Here is a 16,848-nt window from a genome sequence, read left to right as displayed (position 1 = left end):
GCCTGGTGGCTCCATTCCCCGCTTTCCCACTCCAGTCTGCCAGAGGGGACCAGCCCAGCTATGGCTCTCCTCTGGAACGCTCTCAGGGACTGCCACAGAGCTGAGTCTTCCTAGCGTGGCAGGGGCACCAGCCACAGCAGAGGAAGGGGTGCCAGCCAGGAGCCGCTGGGAGGATAGATGGCTGCTGCCTGAGCCTCACATTTCCTCTCGCCCCCAGCCCCACGGTGACCACCACCCTGCGGAACCTAGGCGCTTTGTACAGGCGCCAGGGCAAGCTGGAGGCAGCAGAGACGCTGGAGGCATGTGCAGTGCAGTCTCGGCGGCAGGTAACCCCTGGGATGCCCTGGCAACCTGGGCAGTGGGATGGAGCTGAGGGGCGGGAGAGGGGTTGCTCGCTGGCACATCCCCTCAGAGTGGCAACAGGATCTCTTGGAGTGGGGCCCTGTGATGCCTACCCCCGGCCAGGCTCCCTAGGCCCGGTGGGTTTAAATCCATGCAGTCCCATTGGCTCCCCCTGGGGCTGGGGCTGGGGCTTGGGAGAGACGTTCAGGGGTGTCTGTGGTACAGCAAGGAGCTGGAATTCAGGAAATGCTCCTGCCACAGATCTGTTAGACTGGCCGGTAGCTTGGGAGCCATTCATCTGCACCACAGAGGTTGCTGGGGAGAGGGGAATTTTCCGAGACAGAGGCGTGAAGAGCTCAAACTGAAAGTTGGACACGCAAGGTCCCAGGCCTGGCAGTGCAGCTGGGGGCTGGGTGAGCGGAGTGACTGAGCGGCTCACGAATGGGTGACTGCGGGGGCTGGAAGGTAGCAGAGTGTGCACTGGTCTGTTTAGAAGGGCTGCGGCAGAGATCCCGGGAACTGCAGAGCTGGAAGCACGGCTCGTACCCGTGGAGGGTGTTGGAGGGTTAATAAATAGAACACTGAAGCCCCTGGCTGAATGTGAGACGATAGCCTGACTGGCATGGCTTCGGCAAAGGGCACTAGTGCCCCTCGGAGCTGAACACATCAGCAAAACAGCTGCTGAGTGGGAGCGGCTGGACCTTCCACGAGGTCACTCCCAAAAGGCTGCTCGGGAGGGACACCAGGCTGCTAGCTGCAGAGGGGTGTAGGTGATGGCTGGTGGGACTGTGTCCGGTCACTCTGCTGGCCAGAGCCCTCCAGCCAGGCTCTGTGTAATGCTCTAGCCGGCCCATTCAGTGTGGTGAGCTAGGTGGAGGGGGCGCCCTTCTCTCTCCTCTGCCTGCAGCAAGTCTCTCTTGGGCTGTCCCTTCCCTGCTGTGTGTGGTTGGCTTTGCGCTGCCTCCTTCGGGCCCAGCCCCCCGAGAGCGTTCTGGCCCTGGAGATGGGGGCAGGGGGGTGGGCCGTGCCACGTCCTGGGGCAGATGGTGGCACTGGCTCTCAGTAGCAGCGAGGGGCCAGCCCTGACATGCATCCTCTTGTGCTGACCCCTCTGCAGGGCATTGACCCCATTAACCAGACCAAGGTGGTGGAGATTCTGAAGGAGGGAGCCAGCGCGGAGAGGAGGAGGAGCCGTGACAGTCTGGGGGGCAGTGTCAAGTATGAGAGCGCCACAGACGGTAGCGAGGAAGTGAGTATGGGCGTGCAGTGGACCGGGGTAAGTACAAGTCCACCATCAAGAACTGCCTAGGCCAGCCGGGAGAGGCAGGGGGCAGCACTTGCCCAGGGGCCCTGGCCGCAGTGCTGCCCCCTGCAGTCTCAGGAGCTGATGGCCTGTCCTGGCATCCCTGCCTGCCTCATTCATTCCCTGCACCTTGCCCTGCCCTCTCTCGCCATTAGCCAGCCGGGCCAGGTAGAGGAGCGCCTGGCAGTCGCTCCGAGGGTAGACTCCTGCTCTGAGGGGCTGCTGAGCCTGCCGTTGGAAATGTCCAGAATGAAGCAGCCCTGGCTTGCCCCTAACCCAGACTTGGCATCCCCTTTAACACCCTCCTGGCTATGTCTGCATCGCACACGGACTGCCAGCCCTGAGTGGGATTCCTGAGGGAGCCTGGCGGACAGCTCCTGTGCCCTGGGGTGGGCAGCACTCCGAGAGCACCCTGCTGGGGTGGGAGGGGGTGTGTGCGTGTGTGTGTGACTGGGGAGTGGTGAGTGGGTTATAGCTGCAGGCAACTCCCTACCCTCACTACTGCCCCAGGAGGCTGAAAGCCATAAACCCTCCCAGCGTGTGCCCCCTTATGATACATTGCCCCCTAGTGGCGTCAGTCTAAGGGAGGGGTCGAGAGTTAGGGCTCAGTGGGAGCACAGGCAGGGAGGGCAGGAGTGTCTCCAAAAGAGACTGCTCGTGACCCTGGTGGTGGCTTCCATCCGGCTCTGGAGGCCAGGGCAGGCTTGCTCTGAAAGGAGGCAGCCTTTCTGTTTCCATTGCTCAAAGGGGCACCAGCCTCCTGGCCCAGAGGAGTGGGCATGTGAGTCTAGCTCGGGGTGCAGTGCACAGGGTCAGACTCATGAAGGGCAGTGGGGAGAGTGTGGGGCACGTGGTGCTAGGGAGAGGGTGTGTGTTCTGGCTCGGGGGAGCTGTGGCACTGTAGCTAGTTTCTGGGCATATCCGAGCTAAAGGATGAGGGCACGGCCCATAGTGGGGGACGGGCGTGGCCTAGGCTAGGCAACTCCTGACTGCTGTGACCCTGGCTACATTAACACACCCCCCCCCCTCCTCCATCAGCTCACTAACCCCACCCCACATGCACACCCTGCATGAGCCTCTCCTCCATCCCCACTTCTCACCTCCCTTGCCATGACGGCCAGGCAGCACCTTGCCTCTCGCTCTCTTGATTGTGGATTGTACCCAAGTGGAGTAACCTCTATAGGCAATGTGGGGAGTCCCGGGGCTGGGAGCAGAGCTGGCAGGGAGCCCCCGACAGCTGCGAATAGGACTGGCGAGGAGCCCACAGGCTGGGCGCGGGGGAAGAGGGTCTATCCTTCAGGGGCAGCAGAGGTGGGGTTCTCCTTCCAGAGGATGGTGGTGGTCTCCTCTCCAGGCTGCGGTGCAGCTCCTTCTCCCAGGGAATGCAGGCAGCCTGCTGCTCTATGGAGGGAGGAGGCCAGGACAGCTGTCTCCCTGCCTGCCAGGGGAGGGGCTGGAGGACTGCCCCACCTGGATGGGTCTCTGAAGGGGCCTGTCATCCCCCAGAGAGGGTGGATTGGGGGCTGCCGGGCTCTGGGTCCAGAATCCCCTATCCCTGATCTCCTGGCTTGCCTTTCCCTGCGTGGTTCCTCCCATGCTATGTCTGCACTATGGTGCCCTTTTGATCTGCTTTGTTCTGGTGGTGGGCTGGGAGCTCTTTCCCTGAGGGGCTGCCCCAGATCACACCCTTTCTAGAGGCCCAGGCTATGCCACGTCCCAGCCCAAGCTGCTGCCCTAGCTGGGGGAAGGCGGTGCCTGCTGTCGTGTCCTGAGCCAGGGAGGCCTAGCAGTACTTCTCTTGCCTGGCTTGGCAAGCCATGGAATGAGGCCAAATGTAGCTCCAGGGAGGGCTGCAGCTCACAGCTGCCCCAGTTGAGGCTGAGCCCTGAGGAGGGAGGTGGGAGTCCCAGCCTGGTGGCTCAGTGCATTTCCCATTCCCCACAGCTCTGCTGCCTGCGGGCCTGGCTGCATGGCTGGCTTCCCCGCTGTTCTGCTCTGCAGGAGCTCTTACCCTTGGCTACGTGCCCTTTCCAGGGGTAGATGGATTCAGTTAACTTAGGATCTTGTCTCTCATGGGCAGTTGCTCCCTGCTCTCATCTGGAGGATTCAGAAGTTCCACTTGTGGCTCTGATCCTAGCTACCCATCCCCTCGTGCGAACCCCCAGACCTGCCTGTCTAACCCCCTGGGGCCAAAGGTTGTGTAGCTTCCAGTGGTCAAGTCAATGGGCAGAGAAGGCCCTCAAGTGCCAGAGACCTCTGTCCATGAACTGCTGTCCTGCCCTCCCCAGAGCAGCTCCCCATGGCAGCAGGTTTGCCCTGCAGTGGTTTGGGCAGGAAGGTAGCACCGAGACCTCCCAAGGGACGTGCCGCACGTGGGCCCTTTCTGCAGGCCTAGTGCTGGTTAGGGGCTTGAACACTCCGCAGGAGAGGGGACAGGGGGCTCTGCTGGTATTTCATTAGCAACCCCAGCCCTGCCTAGCTACAGAGCCGGTGAAACTGTGGCTGCAGCCCAGCAAGCCAGCCAGGAACGGAGAGGAGGAGGATGGAGGCACTGCTTGTTAGGCACTGAACACCAGGGAGGGCGTAAGAGCTGACTGGGCCTGATCTGGAGCCAGCCTCCAGGGCCTCTCAAACCTTCCCAGGCCTCTGTGTCTGCACACAGGGAGCCTCTGTCCTGCCTGCTGCAGCTCTGCCCACTCACCTCCTTTAACTCCACGCATTTCAGGCCCGTGGCTGAGTCTTCCTGCTCCCCTAGGAATGGCCAGTGGCCAGTTGCAGGGCAGCCGTGTGTTCTGGCTCTGGCCGGGCTGGGGCACAGCCCCCGCCTACCCTCCAGGGTTACCTCCATCCTCACTATGGCCTTGTAAATGATGTCTTTCTCCTCTCTGTGCACTAGGCTTAAATGCCTCCTGAGACTCCCTCTTTCCCTTCCACTACAATCACCTGGATGTATGTGTTGTACCTTCCGACTTTTCCTCCGCACCATCCCTCCTTCCACCGCTCCTGCTTTCCTCGGCAAGGACTCCGCGCCAGTCCCCAGCCTACCTTCCCAGCGCGCGAGGGGCACCACAGCACCCACAGAGGAGCACCTGGCTGCAGGGGGCTCAGCCGCAGTAGTCTGTCAGCCAGCGAGAGAGCAGGAAGAATCTGCATGGAGCTGCCTGCTCCCTCTGGCCAGGGCAGGGCCACTGCAGGGATCCCTCTGGCCCCCGACCTCTGCTTCTGTCCTTATGTCACTGGGGCCTGGCCTGCTGATGGAAAGTGTCCTCGCTTCCTGGGTGTGCACCACACGCCCAAAGGAGCTCGCCTTCCCCCCACACACACTCCCCCATCTTCCCACAGACTGCTCTGTAACACGCACACACCCCGAGCCTGCCAGGCTTCTCCCCTAGCTGCCAGGGCACAGGGAGGCTAGGGGGTACGGTTTGGGGCGTGCAGGCCTGGGCCACGTGGGGATCTGTGCTGGGCTGTGTGTGGGCACTTTGTTCCCTGTAGCCTTGTATCATGTTACAATGGGCCTGTGTCTGGCACCACTAGGCCGTGCTAGGCCAGAGACTGGGGCGAGCAAGGGTGGCTCTGCCCTGTGGGCTCTGAGGCCCTGCTCTGACTCACAGGATGGTAGCGCTGGGCTCTGGCTGGGGCGAGGACTGAAACAGGTGCCAAGGCTGAGGTGAGCAGAGGGCTGCCCAAAGCAAGGGGTCCTGCCCTGCAAGCAGGGGCTGTTGATCCAGACTCCCCGTCAGGGTTGGGGGCAGCAGCGGAAGGGCCTGGGAGAGGCAGGGGCTGCGGGATGCAGACATGGGAGAAGCACGGCTGCGTGTGGCTTGTTCGGTCCTGGCCTCTCTGCTGAGGCCGTAGGGCAGGGTGTCCAGCCTGGGCTCCCTTATGGCCCTGGGGTGACGGCGCTGAGAAACCGGTTCCAAGCCAGCCTGCGTTTCCCCCGTAGCTCCGCTTGTGGGGGACGGGGAGTGGGGTGAAGCAGGGTGTGCTCTGCTGCTCCTTTAAGAGGAAGGGAGCAGGGAATGAAGGTGCAGAGGCTAGAGCCCTGTGTAGCCATAGTGGCAGGGGAAGGGAGCAGGCAGGCCGCAGCCGGAGCTCCCAGCAGAGTGGGACAGCAGGAGGCCCACACGGGATGGGAGCGCTCCACCTGCGGCAGGGTGAATTGCTTTGGGAGGAGCAGTAGGGAGGGCTGAGGGGATGCGGGGGGACGGAGGGAGAGAGGGGCTCAGTTCTGGGAGCTGGCTGTAGGGAGGTAAGGCGGTGGTGGGGGAGGAGACAGAGCAGGGCATGTTTCTGAGGCACAAGATGGGACTTGGACTGGGGAGTCCCCACTTCCTTCTCCCAGCGCAGCTCATACTCGGACAGCAGCTGAGCAGCCTCGACCCAGGCAGGCCTGAGGGACCTGGGCTGGGAGCTGCATTCAGACTCCCAGGTCACTGCCTTGTACTTAGGAGGAGGCTACGGGGAAGGGGGGGCCCTGATTGTGGCCCTGGAAAGGTTGGTTACCCCCCTGCTGCAGACAGAGGGGCTGATGCTGAAGAGGGGTCTGTCTGGGAGCGCCTGAGAAGTGTGCTGAGACCACAGCTCCCTTCAGACAGGGCTCCAAGCAGCCGGCAGCAGGACTGGCTCCCAGTCCAATGGCAGGGGCATAGAGAAGAGAGCTAGGTCGCAGAGGCCATGGGAGCTGGCAGGGCTGCAGCACTCTAGAAGGGGTCTCCTAGGACCCTCTGCACAAGGGGATGCAGTGTGGGGGGCTGCCTTGCCAGGGGGGCATTTGCCTGGTGCTCTGTGCAGTGTGTGTGTCGGGTCACTTGCCCCAGGGCTCGGTGGCCCAGGATGGGTTGCCTTGCAAGAGGGAATGTTAGCCCTGGCACTCTGCGCCCTAGTAGGGGTTGTGGGGCAGGGCTCTGTGTGGCCTGTGAGGAAGCCGACCCTTGCTGCTGGCAGCCCCTCTAGGCCCTGGCATCCAGTGCAGGGGTGGGGGGTGTCTTTACCTCAGGGAGCCAGAGCCCTGTTAATGCCAGATGCACAGCAGCTGCTGCCTTCCTGCCCTGAGTGCAGAGGAGCTCCTGCTGAGTGGTGCTGGGCGCCTAGCTCACTCCCTGGTAGCCCACAGGCCAGTGCCCACATGACCATGCTCCAGCCCGAAGCAAGGCCTGGGCCAGGACACTGTGAGGAAGCCTCTCCTTGGTGGCTGCTCCCAGTACTTCCCCAGAGAGCCGTAAGCCAGCCCCTGCTCCTGCGTCTCTTCCGACCATGCTTTGGGCCCCTGCATGGCTGTACACTCCACGTGCCACCAAGTTATTCAGCGGCCTGCTTCTGGCACTGGGCGTGGGGAGCACCTCTGCCGCGGCACGTCTCTCTGACGTGAACTGGGGCTCCCCGTCGATGCTGTGAACTAACTTACCTCCGATTAAAGGCAGCCAGACCTGAACTGCTGCCCTGTGCTTCTTTCCATGCGACACAGGCCAGGCCCCCCAGCTCTGCCGGTACTTGGACCGACACTGGGTGAAGCAAGCCCACCCCTTCCTTGGGCCCAGGTGTGCTGCAGCTGCCCAGCCCTGGCCCACTCCAGCTTTCCCAACACATTTCCAGGAGGAGGGGAGTGTGTGGGGCCTGTATGTCTGTGTGGGGCAGGCGTCACAGCGTGGTAGGGGAGATGCACCTGAGCACGGCAATACTTAAATGCAAAGGGGAGTGAGTGAGCGAGCCCCTTGAACAGATGGTGGGGGACGGGGGCTCAGACAGCCCATGGTCACGTTTCCCAAAGTGGGGCCCTCAGTAGGTGGCTCAGGGCAGGCTCTGGTTTCCAGAGGTGCTGAGCACTCCCATCAGTGGGAGCACCTCTGGGCAATTAGTCCTGGGCTACCTCAGGCTGGGCACCCCGAGTGAGGGGCCACTCTGGAAAGTGTTGCCCTAAAGGAGTTGTCCATGATCACACAAGGGAACAAACCCAAACTCTCCTGACTCCTGGTCCTGGGGCCTAGCTGCGGCACTCGGCTGCCTCCCTCTGCCTGTGTCTGCAGCCACTGAGGTTCAGTGTCGGTTCCGAGTCACAGCCTGCTGCTGCTGCGGGCAGGCCACTCCCCAATGGACCGCAAGAGACTGCGCAGCAGGGCTGGGAATGAGCTCCCCCAGCAGATACACAACCAGGGGCAGCTCCCAGAGGCCGGAGGGGCTGAGCTCCAGCTTGGCCAAGCACTGACGCGGGGCTGATCAGAGCTACAAGCAGGAATGTTGTAGGGTGGTGGGGGGAGGCGGTGTGAGGGCACCTCAGTACTGACTGTGTGGGAACAGTGCCATTCACATGGCAATTGCCAGCTCAGGGTGGAGCCAGGGCCCACCTCCAATGAGAGCTAGAGCTGGCTGCCCCGCAGCAGGCTGGAAGAAACCCTCCAGCAGTAGCAGTGGGCTAACCAAAGGCCGTTTCCTCCTGACCCTATTAGCTGGAGGCTGGCTCATGCCCTGAGGCAGGCGGGTGTATCCCTGCCCAATCCTTTCTTTAACTCCCCACTGCTGTATCTCTGAATAGCTCAGTAGCCGGATAAATACCCAGTCCTTCACTGAATACTGCTAAGCATTTGGCCTCAACTGAAAAACTGGAGTGGGGGCAGAGAAGAGCCATAAATCGGATTTGAGGGCTGGTCTGCTGGAGAAAATGCCTCCCAGTGAGAGACTGACAGAGTTCAAGCTATTCAGTTTCTCCTGAAAGAGGCTAAGAGGGGACTTGACTGCGGCAGATTACCTTCGGGGGGGGAAATGCCAGGGGCTGAAGGGCTCTTTCATCTAGCCCACGACAGGCAGAACGAGAACCAGTGGCTGGAAGCTGAGGCCCAACCAGTTCAAATCCGAAGTAAAGCCCAGATTTTTACCGGTGAGGGTGATTAGCCCTTGGAATAAACTCTCCAAGGCACTGGTGCATTCTCCATCTCCTGCTGTCTTGAAATCTAGAGGGGACGCTTTTCTGGAAGTCAAACACAAGTGACTGGGCTCAATACAGGGTTCACTGGATGAAATTCTCTGGCTTGTGTTGTACAGGAGGTCAGGCTACATAATCTAGTCTCTTCTGGCCTTAACACCAAGGAAGAATCATTGATCTCTTGTGGCAGTGAGTTCCACATGCCAAGTGTGTATTGTGTGAAAACCTCTTGCCTTTGCTCAGTTGTGAATTGCCACCTTTCAGTTTCATAACTGTCCCCTTGTTGTTGTGTTACGGGAGTGGATGAATAGCCGTGCCTGCCCTTCTCTTTGCCCTTCTGCACGTCGTGTCCCTTTGTCGTGTCCACTCTCGGCACTTGGATTAGGGTGGAGCCCCCCTCGGCCCTGCTGGAGAGGCTGTCTGTCCCATCCACACACAAAAATAACCCCCCTCTTCATACCATCGTCTCCTCCGTGCACGGAGATGCTGAAGCTCCCTCTGTGCATAGATCTGAAAGTTTTATTCCTAGCAATTTAAATGTACCTTCACTTCCTGCTGTCACTGTATCACTGTGTGCCAAGAACGATCTCCTCCCCAGCACTAGCTACAACTCTGTCTAAATGCCTTGCAACATCCTTTGCATAATAGGCAAGTTCCAGTCGTCAGATACTCTGCTCTCTGCATTCCTAGTGACTGAATCCCTCACGGGAACAGGAGATGAGTCAGAGTTTGGAAAGCAAAGGCAGAACAAGATCCAGTGGCTGGAAACTGAGGCAAATTCAGAGTGGAAGTAAGGTGGACATTTTCAACATTGAGGGTAATTACTCACTGGACCAGTTCACCAAGGGATGCAGTGGTTCCTTCATCACTAGGAGTCTTTCAGTTGAGACTGGATGTCTTTCTAAAAGCTCTGCTCTAGCCCAGCCAGAAGGCCGGGCTGGGTTCAGGTGTCACTGGGTGAGGTTCTGGGACCTGCGTTCTACTGGAGGTCAGGTGAGATGCTCACAACACTCCCTTCTGGCTGTGTGTGTGTGTGGAGCGTGAGGAATGTGAGCTGCTTCTGTCTCTGCTAGAGCAGGGGCCCCAGCAAAGAATTTGTATCTCCAGCTCACCCATGTCCCCTCCCATCCCACCACTGGCTTCCCCAGGGGAATATCAGAGCAGCCACTCTGAGGTGGGCTTGCTCCACCCTCTTCCTAGCGGGCATCTCCTCAGCTCCAGCGGTCCAGCCTCCCTCACTGCAGGATGCTGGGTAACATCTCACAAAGGGGCTCAGCTAGGCTAGAGACAGGGCACTGCGGGGTTCGTGAGCCCCCCACACTCAGCTGCCTTGTGGGACTTTCTGGAAGGGACTTGTGGCACTTCCTAAGGAGGGAGACCCCTGTATACAGCAGGCCTCCATTTTACAAACCCTGACGCTTTGCTCCAAGGGTTTATCTGCCGCCCTGTTATTGTGAAGGGCCTTTGGAGGTCGGAGAACACTGGTCCTGCTCTCTCCTGTCTCTCTGGGCACCAGCCTGACTGAGCTCTCCTGTACAGCTTGGGGAGCCCAGCACGCAGAGCCCACGCTGGTTCCGTACGCAGAGCTAGCAAATGCACCAGCAGCCGCTTCTCTCAGCTCCAGCCAGAGGGGCTGCCTGGCACCACAGCAAATAGGACGTTGGTAGCCAACCGTGGTTTTCCCTGCCACTGCCCCGTGGGAGGGCAGAGAGCCAACTGCTGGAGTGAGCGTTGGGGAAGATGGCAGGCTGCTAGATTGGCTGTTAGTGAAGTACTCAAATATCCTGTGGATGAGATAGACCACTGAAATCCTGGCCCTCCACTTAAGGAAAGATAACCTGGTCCCCCATCATCTGCCAGGACACCCACCCCAGGATGCCTGGGCCAAGGGCATGTGGGGGTTCATTTGCAGCCAGTGCAAACAGCCCATTGACCTCAGAGCCCAGGGACAGCATCTTGAGGCTAGAGCTGCTGAACTGGAGGAGCAGCAAGAGCTGAAACTATTCCAGAGGTGATGAAGGGCCGTTGCAGAGCGTGGCGGCCTTTCCCCATCCTCTTGGCCCTGCAGTCAGTCCCGTGGCGGGAGGGGATGTAGGTGCGATGGAGGGTATATCCTCTTAGATAGGACCCACCTTTCAGTAGAGACGGTGGAGGCTGATCAATCCTCATGGACCGAGAAGGTTGCTCCAGGGACTGGGATTGGAGCTAGGAGCTTCCATAGGGGATTTTGATCACTGCACATGGGGAGACTGGGAGAACTGTTGGGTGTTTTCCCTAGGTAGCATAGAGGGAGGGAGAGGTCCTGGAAGCTATATTTCAATCACTATGAAGAATGCCTGGACCAAGGGCCTCTGACAGAGCCTTCTTTGAAATGCTTTTCGCTCCACACACAGGGCTGGCTAGGTCGGGGGCTTCGGGTCAGGGCCAGGTTGAGGTCTCACAGGGAAATGCTGTTATTATCGAACTGGCAGGCCCAGGAGTTAAGAATAGGCATACAGTCAAAAGTAATCCCACCCCACCCCTACAGTGAGAAGCAAAGGCCCAGCCTAGGGAAATTAGAATTCCTAGCCAGGCAAGAGGAGCTTGGAGGTGTGTTGGCTCAGGGTGGAATGATCAACATCCATGGACAAGTGTGAGCTGGGTAGGACCCACCTCTGCAGGGAGGGGGAGGAGTCGTGCCAGAACTGAAAGGTTCAGTGGACCCGAACGGGTGGCATTTCTGAGTGCCAGGGACCACGCAGCACAGCTGGTGTACAGACATACTCCACATCTGAAGAATACAGATCTACCGATAAGAGTTTGTTACCATCAGCCTCCTGGAAAGGGATTGGGAGTGTGCAGTACTGAGGGAGATCAAAGAGGCCACTCCATGTAATGCAACAATAATAATGGGAGACTTCCCACATAGCACCTGGTCAGATGGCATCACAGGACCGCGTTCAGAGAAGCAGTTCACTTCAGTGATTGCTTCTTGGGCCGGTAGCTCCAAAGCACGCCAGGGGAGAATCCCGAGTAGCCCACTGCAGTTGGCTCAAGAAGGGAGAGTAGATGAGCTCTGTTATAGCGACCAAAATGCCAGCAGGCAGCGGAGGACAGTCACCCAAACCTGGCACATTGACACTACCAGTAAGATGGGAATGTAAAGGACGAGGAAGCTGCTCAAAGAGGCAGTAGAGACAAAAATAAAGAAGCCCCAAGCCCCATAGATTTGGATTCTACTGAAGGAAGCAAAGGCGGTCTTGGAGGGCAGGTGTACTTCAGAACAGCAGAGGGAGAGCGAGAAGTCTGGCTACACGGCTGGTTTAAGGGGTTACTCAGGCCCAAGAGGCCCTTCAGAAAGGAGTGAAGTCAGTAGAAAGGAGCATTGGCTACATCAGACAAAACTTGAGGAACCAAGCTGGCTTAAGGTGGAATCTGACAAGCAAGTGCCCAAAAGTATTAAAAATAAACCTGGGGTATGTAAGCAGATCACAAGCAGGGATTCTGTGAGGGAAGTGGTGGGTCCGCTGGACCACCTGGAGTCAAAGGGAGCAAATACAGAAGAGGAGGAGGCTGCTGAGAAGCAAAAGGATTTCTTCGCCGAAGTATTCATGGCTGAGGCTGTTGTGGAAATTCCCACCTTGGAGCTGCTGTAGCAGGGATTGAGGGGTCAGAAGGAAAGATGCTGGATCATACTGATATTAAAGAGCAGTAAGCCTCTGGTATCAGGTGGTGCTGCCAAGAGCTGTAGAGGAGCTTGAGAATACAGTGGCTAGCCAAAACATGCAGGGTAGGGGCCCAGCTAACCCAGGGACCGTCCCTACCAGCGGCCAAGAATGGAGAGTCCGTGAAATCCTCTGGGGGTAACTTGTGCAGAGGAGTCTCCCTAAACCCAGGCCCTTAATGGCTGGATTACCACCACCCACTGAAATAAGGTACTGCACTGGAGGGCTGGAAGATAGGTACATTTTCTCATCACAAAGGCTACAGGAATGATCCTGCAAAGGACAGACCACGGCCTGCACTTCAGGCTCAGCTGACTAGGTTGAAATTATAATTAAAAGTAGAATGAGCTAATTTCTCGATAAATGTTAGCTATGTGGGACTAACCAGCATGGCTTCTGCACAGAATGTTCATAGATTCCAAGGCCAGAAAGGACCATTGTGATGATCTAGTCTGTCCTGTATAGCACAGGCCATAAGACTTCCCCAAAATAATTCCTAGAGCAGAGCTTTCAGAAAAATGTCTGACCTTGATCTGAAAATTTCCAGTGATGGAGAATCCACCGCGATCCCGAGTAAATTGTTCTACTGGTTAATTACTCTCCCTGTTAAAAATTTACATCTTACTTCTGGTCTGAATTTGTCCAGCTTCAACTTTGAGCCATTGGATCATGTTTAGCTTTGTCAAGCCCAGAGAAAGAACTATGAGGGACCTCCTAGGGACCCAGTCAAGCTAGGAGAATGGGCTACATAGTGGTAACAATATTCAATGCTGACAAATCCAAGGTAATGCACTTGGAGAGAATCATCTGACCGACTCCTCCACCTGCCTGGGTTCTGAATTAACTGGAACCACCTGGGAAAGAGACCGGGGCAGCGTTGTCAGCCGTGGAGTGAAATTCTCTGAAATGCAGAGGAATGGAATGGCAAGTCATTCTATTGGCAGTACATAAATCCGTGGCGTGTGGTCATCTGTGGTGCTGCGTGCAGTGTGGGGGCACCCTGGTGAGAAAACCCTAGAGCAGAAATAGCAGGGATTTGGAGATGGGCATGAAAAATTATTAGAGGCCTGGAAAAACTTCTGCAAGTGGAGACTGCAAAGTGTGCCTGATTAGTGAGCGAGGGAATAGGACAGATTCTAGATCAGTGAAAGAGACAGGGACGATCTCGTGAGGCAGGGAGAAGTGAAAGTGGAAAGCAGCAATTGCCACCCTGATGAAAGGAAAAAACTGGTCTGCAAAGGAGTAACCTCCCATTCCTAGGGATGGGGCCATTCGGGTATAGGAGACAGGCTTGGAGTGGGACAGAAACCATAGTGCTTCAGGAACTGACTCTGCCCCTGACTGCCCGGGCTGTGGGAAACATTCCTCTGCACAGGTTATCCCCTGATTGTCCTTTATGGGGTTTCATGGACTCACCTCTGAATTGGCTGCTCCTGGCTGGTGTGAGACACGGGACTCTGGGCCCATGCGCTGATCCGGCCCGGTACTTCCATTTTGAACAGCTCACTGTTCCCAGACCCTAGCACAGGGCAAATACATTCTTATTATGCCTGTCAAGCTCTTTGGAGCAGGGCCTTACCAAATGTTTCTTACCACATGTACAGAGCCTAGCACAGTGGCAGCTGGGGCATCTAGGTGCTGCCTTATACACGTAAGGTTTGTTTACTCTAGAGAGGAGATGGATTAGAGGGGACGTGGCAAAGGGACAAAAAGTATGAAGGGCACAGAAAAGGGTGGGCAGGTGGGCGTGGCTGTTCACCAGCTCCTGTAACACAACAACAAGGGGACAGTCATTGAAACTGAAAGGTGGCAAATTCACAGCTGAGCAAAGGCAAGACTCACACAAAACACAGTTGGTGTGTGGAACTCATTGCCACAAGACAGTGGTGACACTAGGAGCTTAGCAGGATTTGAAAAAGGATTGGACACTTAGCTGGCTTAGGATAACTAAGCTGGAGTCAAAATCATAAGGGTCCTTTACAATCCAAAAGCTTTGGAAGGGATCTAGACCCTGTTTAAGGGGGTCGGGTGGTCACACTGGCCTGGCCTGCTGTACAGTGTAGTCCCATGTCTGAGCAGACGTGAGCAGTGGTGTTGGCTGCCATGATGCTGAACTCAGTTTGTGCTGCTCTCCATTGGTCTCTGCACTGTGGTTAGCATGGGGACAACTCTCCTGCCTGTTCACAGCAGGGTGCGGACGGGGTACCGCTGTGTAGTGCAGGCCAAGCTTAGCCGATGTGGCCTTAATTTGCCCTCTGGGCAGGTTATCCTGTCACTGCCACTGGGGGCTTCTTGCCTCTCCCTCAGGAGCAGCTGGTTCTGGCCAGTGTGGCCCCAATGTGGCCCCAAGATAGCTGAGCTGAGCCCCGTGGTGGCCCTCTCTCTGTTCTGCCCTCTCTCAATCCAAAACATCCATGGGCGAGAGTTTCACAAAGAGCCAGGAGCTGCTAGAACCACTGGTCAGCAGGCTCCAAGAGGAGGAGCCCTGGCAAGTCTGCAGAGCACCCGGTGCTGCCACGTGTGCTAAACAGAGAGCAAACAAGCACTCCTTGCAGCAGCGGTGCCAGCGGGAGTGATCTGTAGCAGGGCAAAGCTGGAGGCAAGCACACCCACTACCCTGAGAGGGAAAGCCCTCCTTGGGGCAGGAGCTCCATGCTCCTCCTCTGAGCACTGAACGGGTCCCTCAGACCCAGCATCCTTAGCACCAGGCCCCTCGTCTCTTAGGAGCCATCCTTTAGCTAGCCCAGCCAGAGCCAGAGGCTTTCAGCACAGCAATCTCCTGCCACTCCAGCAGGTCCTGGGAGAGGGGGAAATGCCAGGGGAGGAGTCAGCCCAGGAGCAGGCGTGATCGAAGGGAAGAAGAGGAGGGAGAGGAGCAGGCATCCCAGCCCCCCTAGGATGAACTGTAAAGCTCCCTTCAGCATACACCAGCCCCAGCTCCGGCCAGCAGGCCCAGGGCACGGCTCCTGCCAGCGGGACCGGCCTGTGCCTGCACCAGGAGCTCACCGGGGGTCCTCGCTGCAAGCCGGGGTGAGGAAGCTGATCAGTCCCAGAGACCCCCTCTGGGGAAGTCTGTGGACTCTGCCTCCCCCTGCGTTTGATCCGCGAAGGGGTTCAGTCTCCACAGAGCGGTGTCCTCGTGTGGGGTGCTCGCTCCACACCATGTGGAGCAATCAGGGAGGGGCTCCCCTGCTAACTGCACCGGGATGGCCGGTCACCTGGAATTCCAGAGGCCGGGGGTCTCCCATGGGCACGTGAGCGAGTGTGGGAATCACGCCACCAGCATCCCACTAGCCTCCCGCCCCGGGAGAGGTCCTACTGCCAATGGCCGGCTAGAGGGGCACCAGGGTTAGTTGGTGATTGGTCTACTGTGTTGATTTCCCTGCGCTGAGTGACACTGGTTGGCATCAGTGCCCGTCTTGTCCGAGGCTTTCCCTGCTCAGTGCTGGCCATGCTTGGCTCTGAGGGCGGAGTTTGTGGGGTGCCGATTCAGTGAGGCTCAGTTCTGTTTGTATGGTGATTTGCCATGTATTTAGATCTTAGTGAGCCTGGGGCATTTGCGCTGGGGTCCTGCTGCAGCCTTCCCTTGGCATGGAGTGCAGTCCCTGTGCTCGTCAGCCGTCTCACTGCCCCCTGCTGGTTGTCTCTCTCTGCAGGACGGCACTGGTGCCCTCCAACGCAGCAGCTCACTGGTGAAGCTTCGGGACGTGATCAGGAGGAGCAGTGAAATGCTAGTCAAGAAGCTGCAGGGGAACGCCCCCCTGGAGCCCAGGAACACGAAGTACGCATCTCCCAAGCGGCCTGCGTGCTCTCACACCCATTGCTGCCTCTCAGGGCAGCGGGAGGGCGCAGCCGGAAATGCAGACTTCATCTGCCAGGGGCTGCCCTTTCCTGAGGCTTTGCCTCTTTGGGAGCAGGGTCCCTGCACAGAGGGGTTTCTGCAGAGCCCTCTGGCCTGGGGTCCTGGTGTCAGCAGCATGGAGGCTGCTACCCGCATTCAGTCACACCAGAGTGACAGCAGGTGGAGCCCAGAGAAAACTGGGGGAGCAAGAGGCTCTCATCCAGCCTGTGTGCGGAGATGGGGACCCACCAAGCTCTAGGAGGGGCTGCAGGGATGGGCCTGGAGGTGGGGCTGGGGCTGGGGCTCTCTGGCCCCAGGGGAGGCAGGGGCTGCCACGGAAATAGCGTATGTCCAAGCTCCTTTCCTCCTGTCCCTGTGCTGTCAGGCGGAGAGGCCAGGCCCAAGGGTGGGAGGGAGGCTGCGCCCCACGGGCAGGGGCAGGGGCTGAGCTCGTGAACTCACCCTTTTTCTTTCTTTTTGTAGCTTGAAACGAGCAGCATCATTAAATTACCTGAATACATCCAGTGATGAGGTAAGAGCTCGGCAGCAAGCACTGCCCCCCGCCCCCCAGCTCAGAGCCCGCAGGGCATGGGAAAGCTGCCTGGTTACGCAGCGATGCACACGGGCCTGCTAGGGCTGCAAAGCTGCCTTTCGGAAATGAAATTCCACCCAGGCAGGATGAGGTGGGAACCCAATAGCCACCAGCAGTGCAGCATCAGGGACACCCCGGGCAAAGGCG

The 16,848-nt window shown here is 58.1% G+C and overlaps 1 protein-coding gene across 9 annotated transcripts in view; it reads left to right on the top strand.

The window, feature by feature from the left end:
• KLC4 (kinesin light chain 4) overlaps window positions 1–16,848 on the top strand; it is a 49,480-nt gene that overhangs the window by 29,833 nt on the left and 2,799 nt on the right. For 5 of the 9 annotated variants that reach the window (XM_073339847.1, XM_073339846.1, XM_073339850.1 and 2 more), the window contains 4 exons: window positions 218–326; window positions 1,460–1,618; window positions 15,925–16,049; window positions 16,593–16,641. In XM_073339847.1, the coding sequence (XP_073195948.1) occupies window positions 218–326; window positions 1,460–1,618; window positions 15,925–16,049; window positions 16,593–16,641 (442 nt within the window). Of the gene's footprint in view, window positions 1–217; window positions 327–1,459; window positions 1,619–4,541; window positions 7,080–15,924; window positions 16,050–16,592; window positions 16,642–16,848 lie in introns of those variants that run through there. The other 4 variants (XM_073339851.1, XM_073339852.1, XM_073339855.1 and 1 more) reach the window with 4 other exon arrangements.

The sequence above is a fragment of the Lepidochelys kempii genome, chromosome 3 (genome assembly GCF_965140265.1).
Source record: "Lepidochelys kempii isolate rLepKem1 chromosome 3, rLepKem1.hap2, whole genome shotgun sequence".
NCBI lineage: Eukaryota > Metazoa > Chordata > Testudines > Cheloniidae > Lepidochelys > Lepidochelys kempii.
This window is presented reverse-complemented; position numbering and strand designations above follow the sequence as displayed.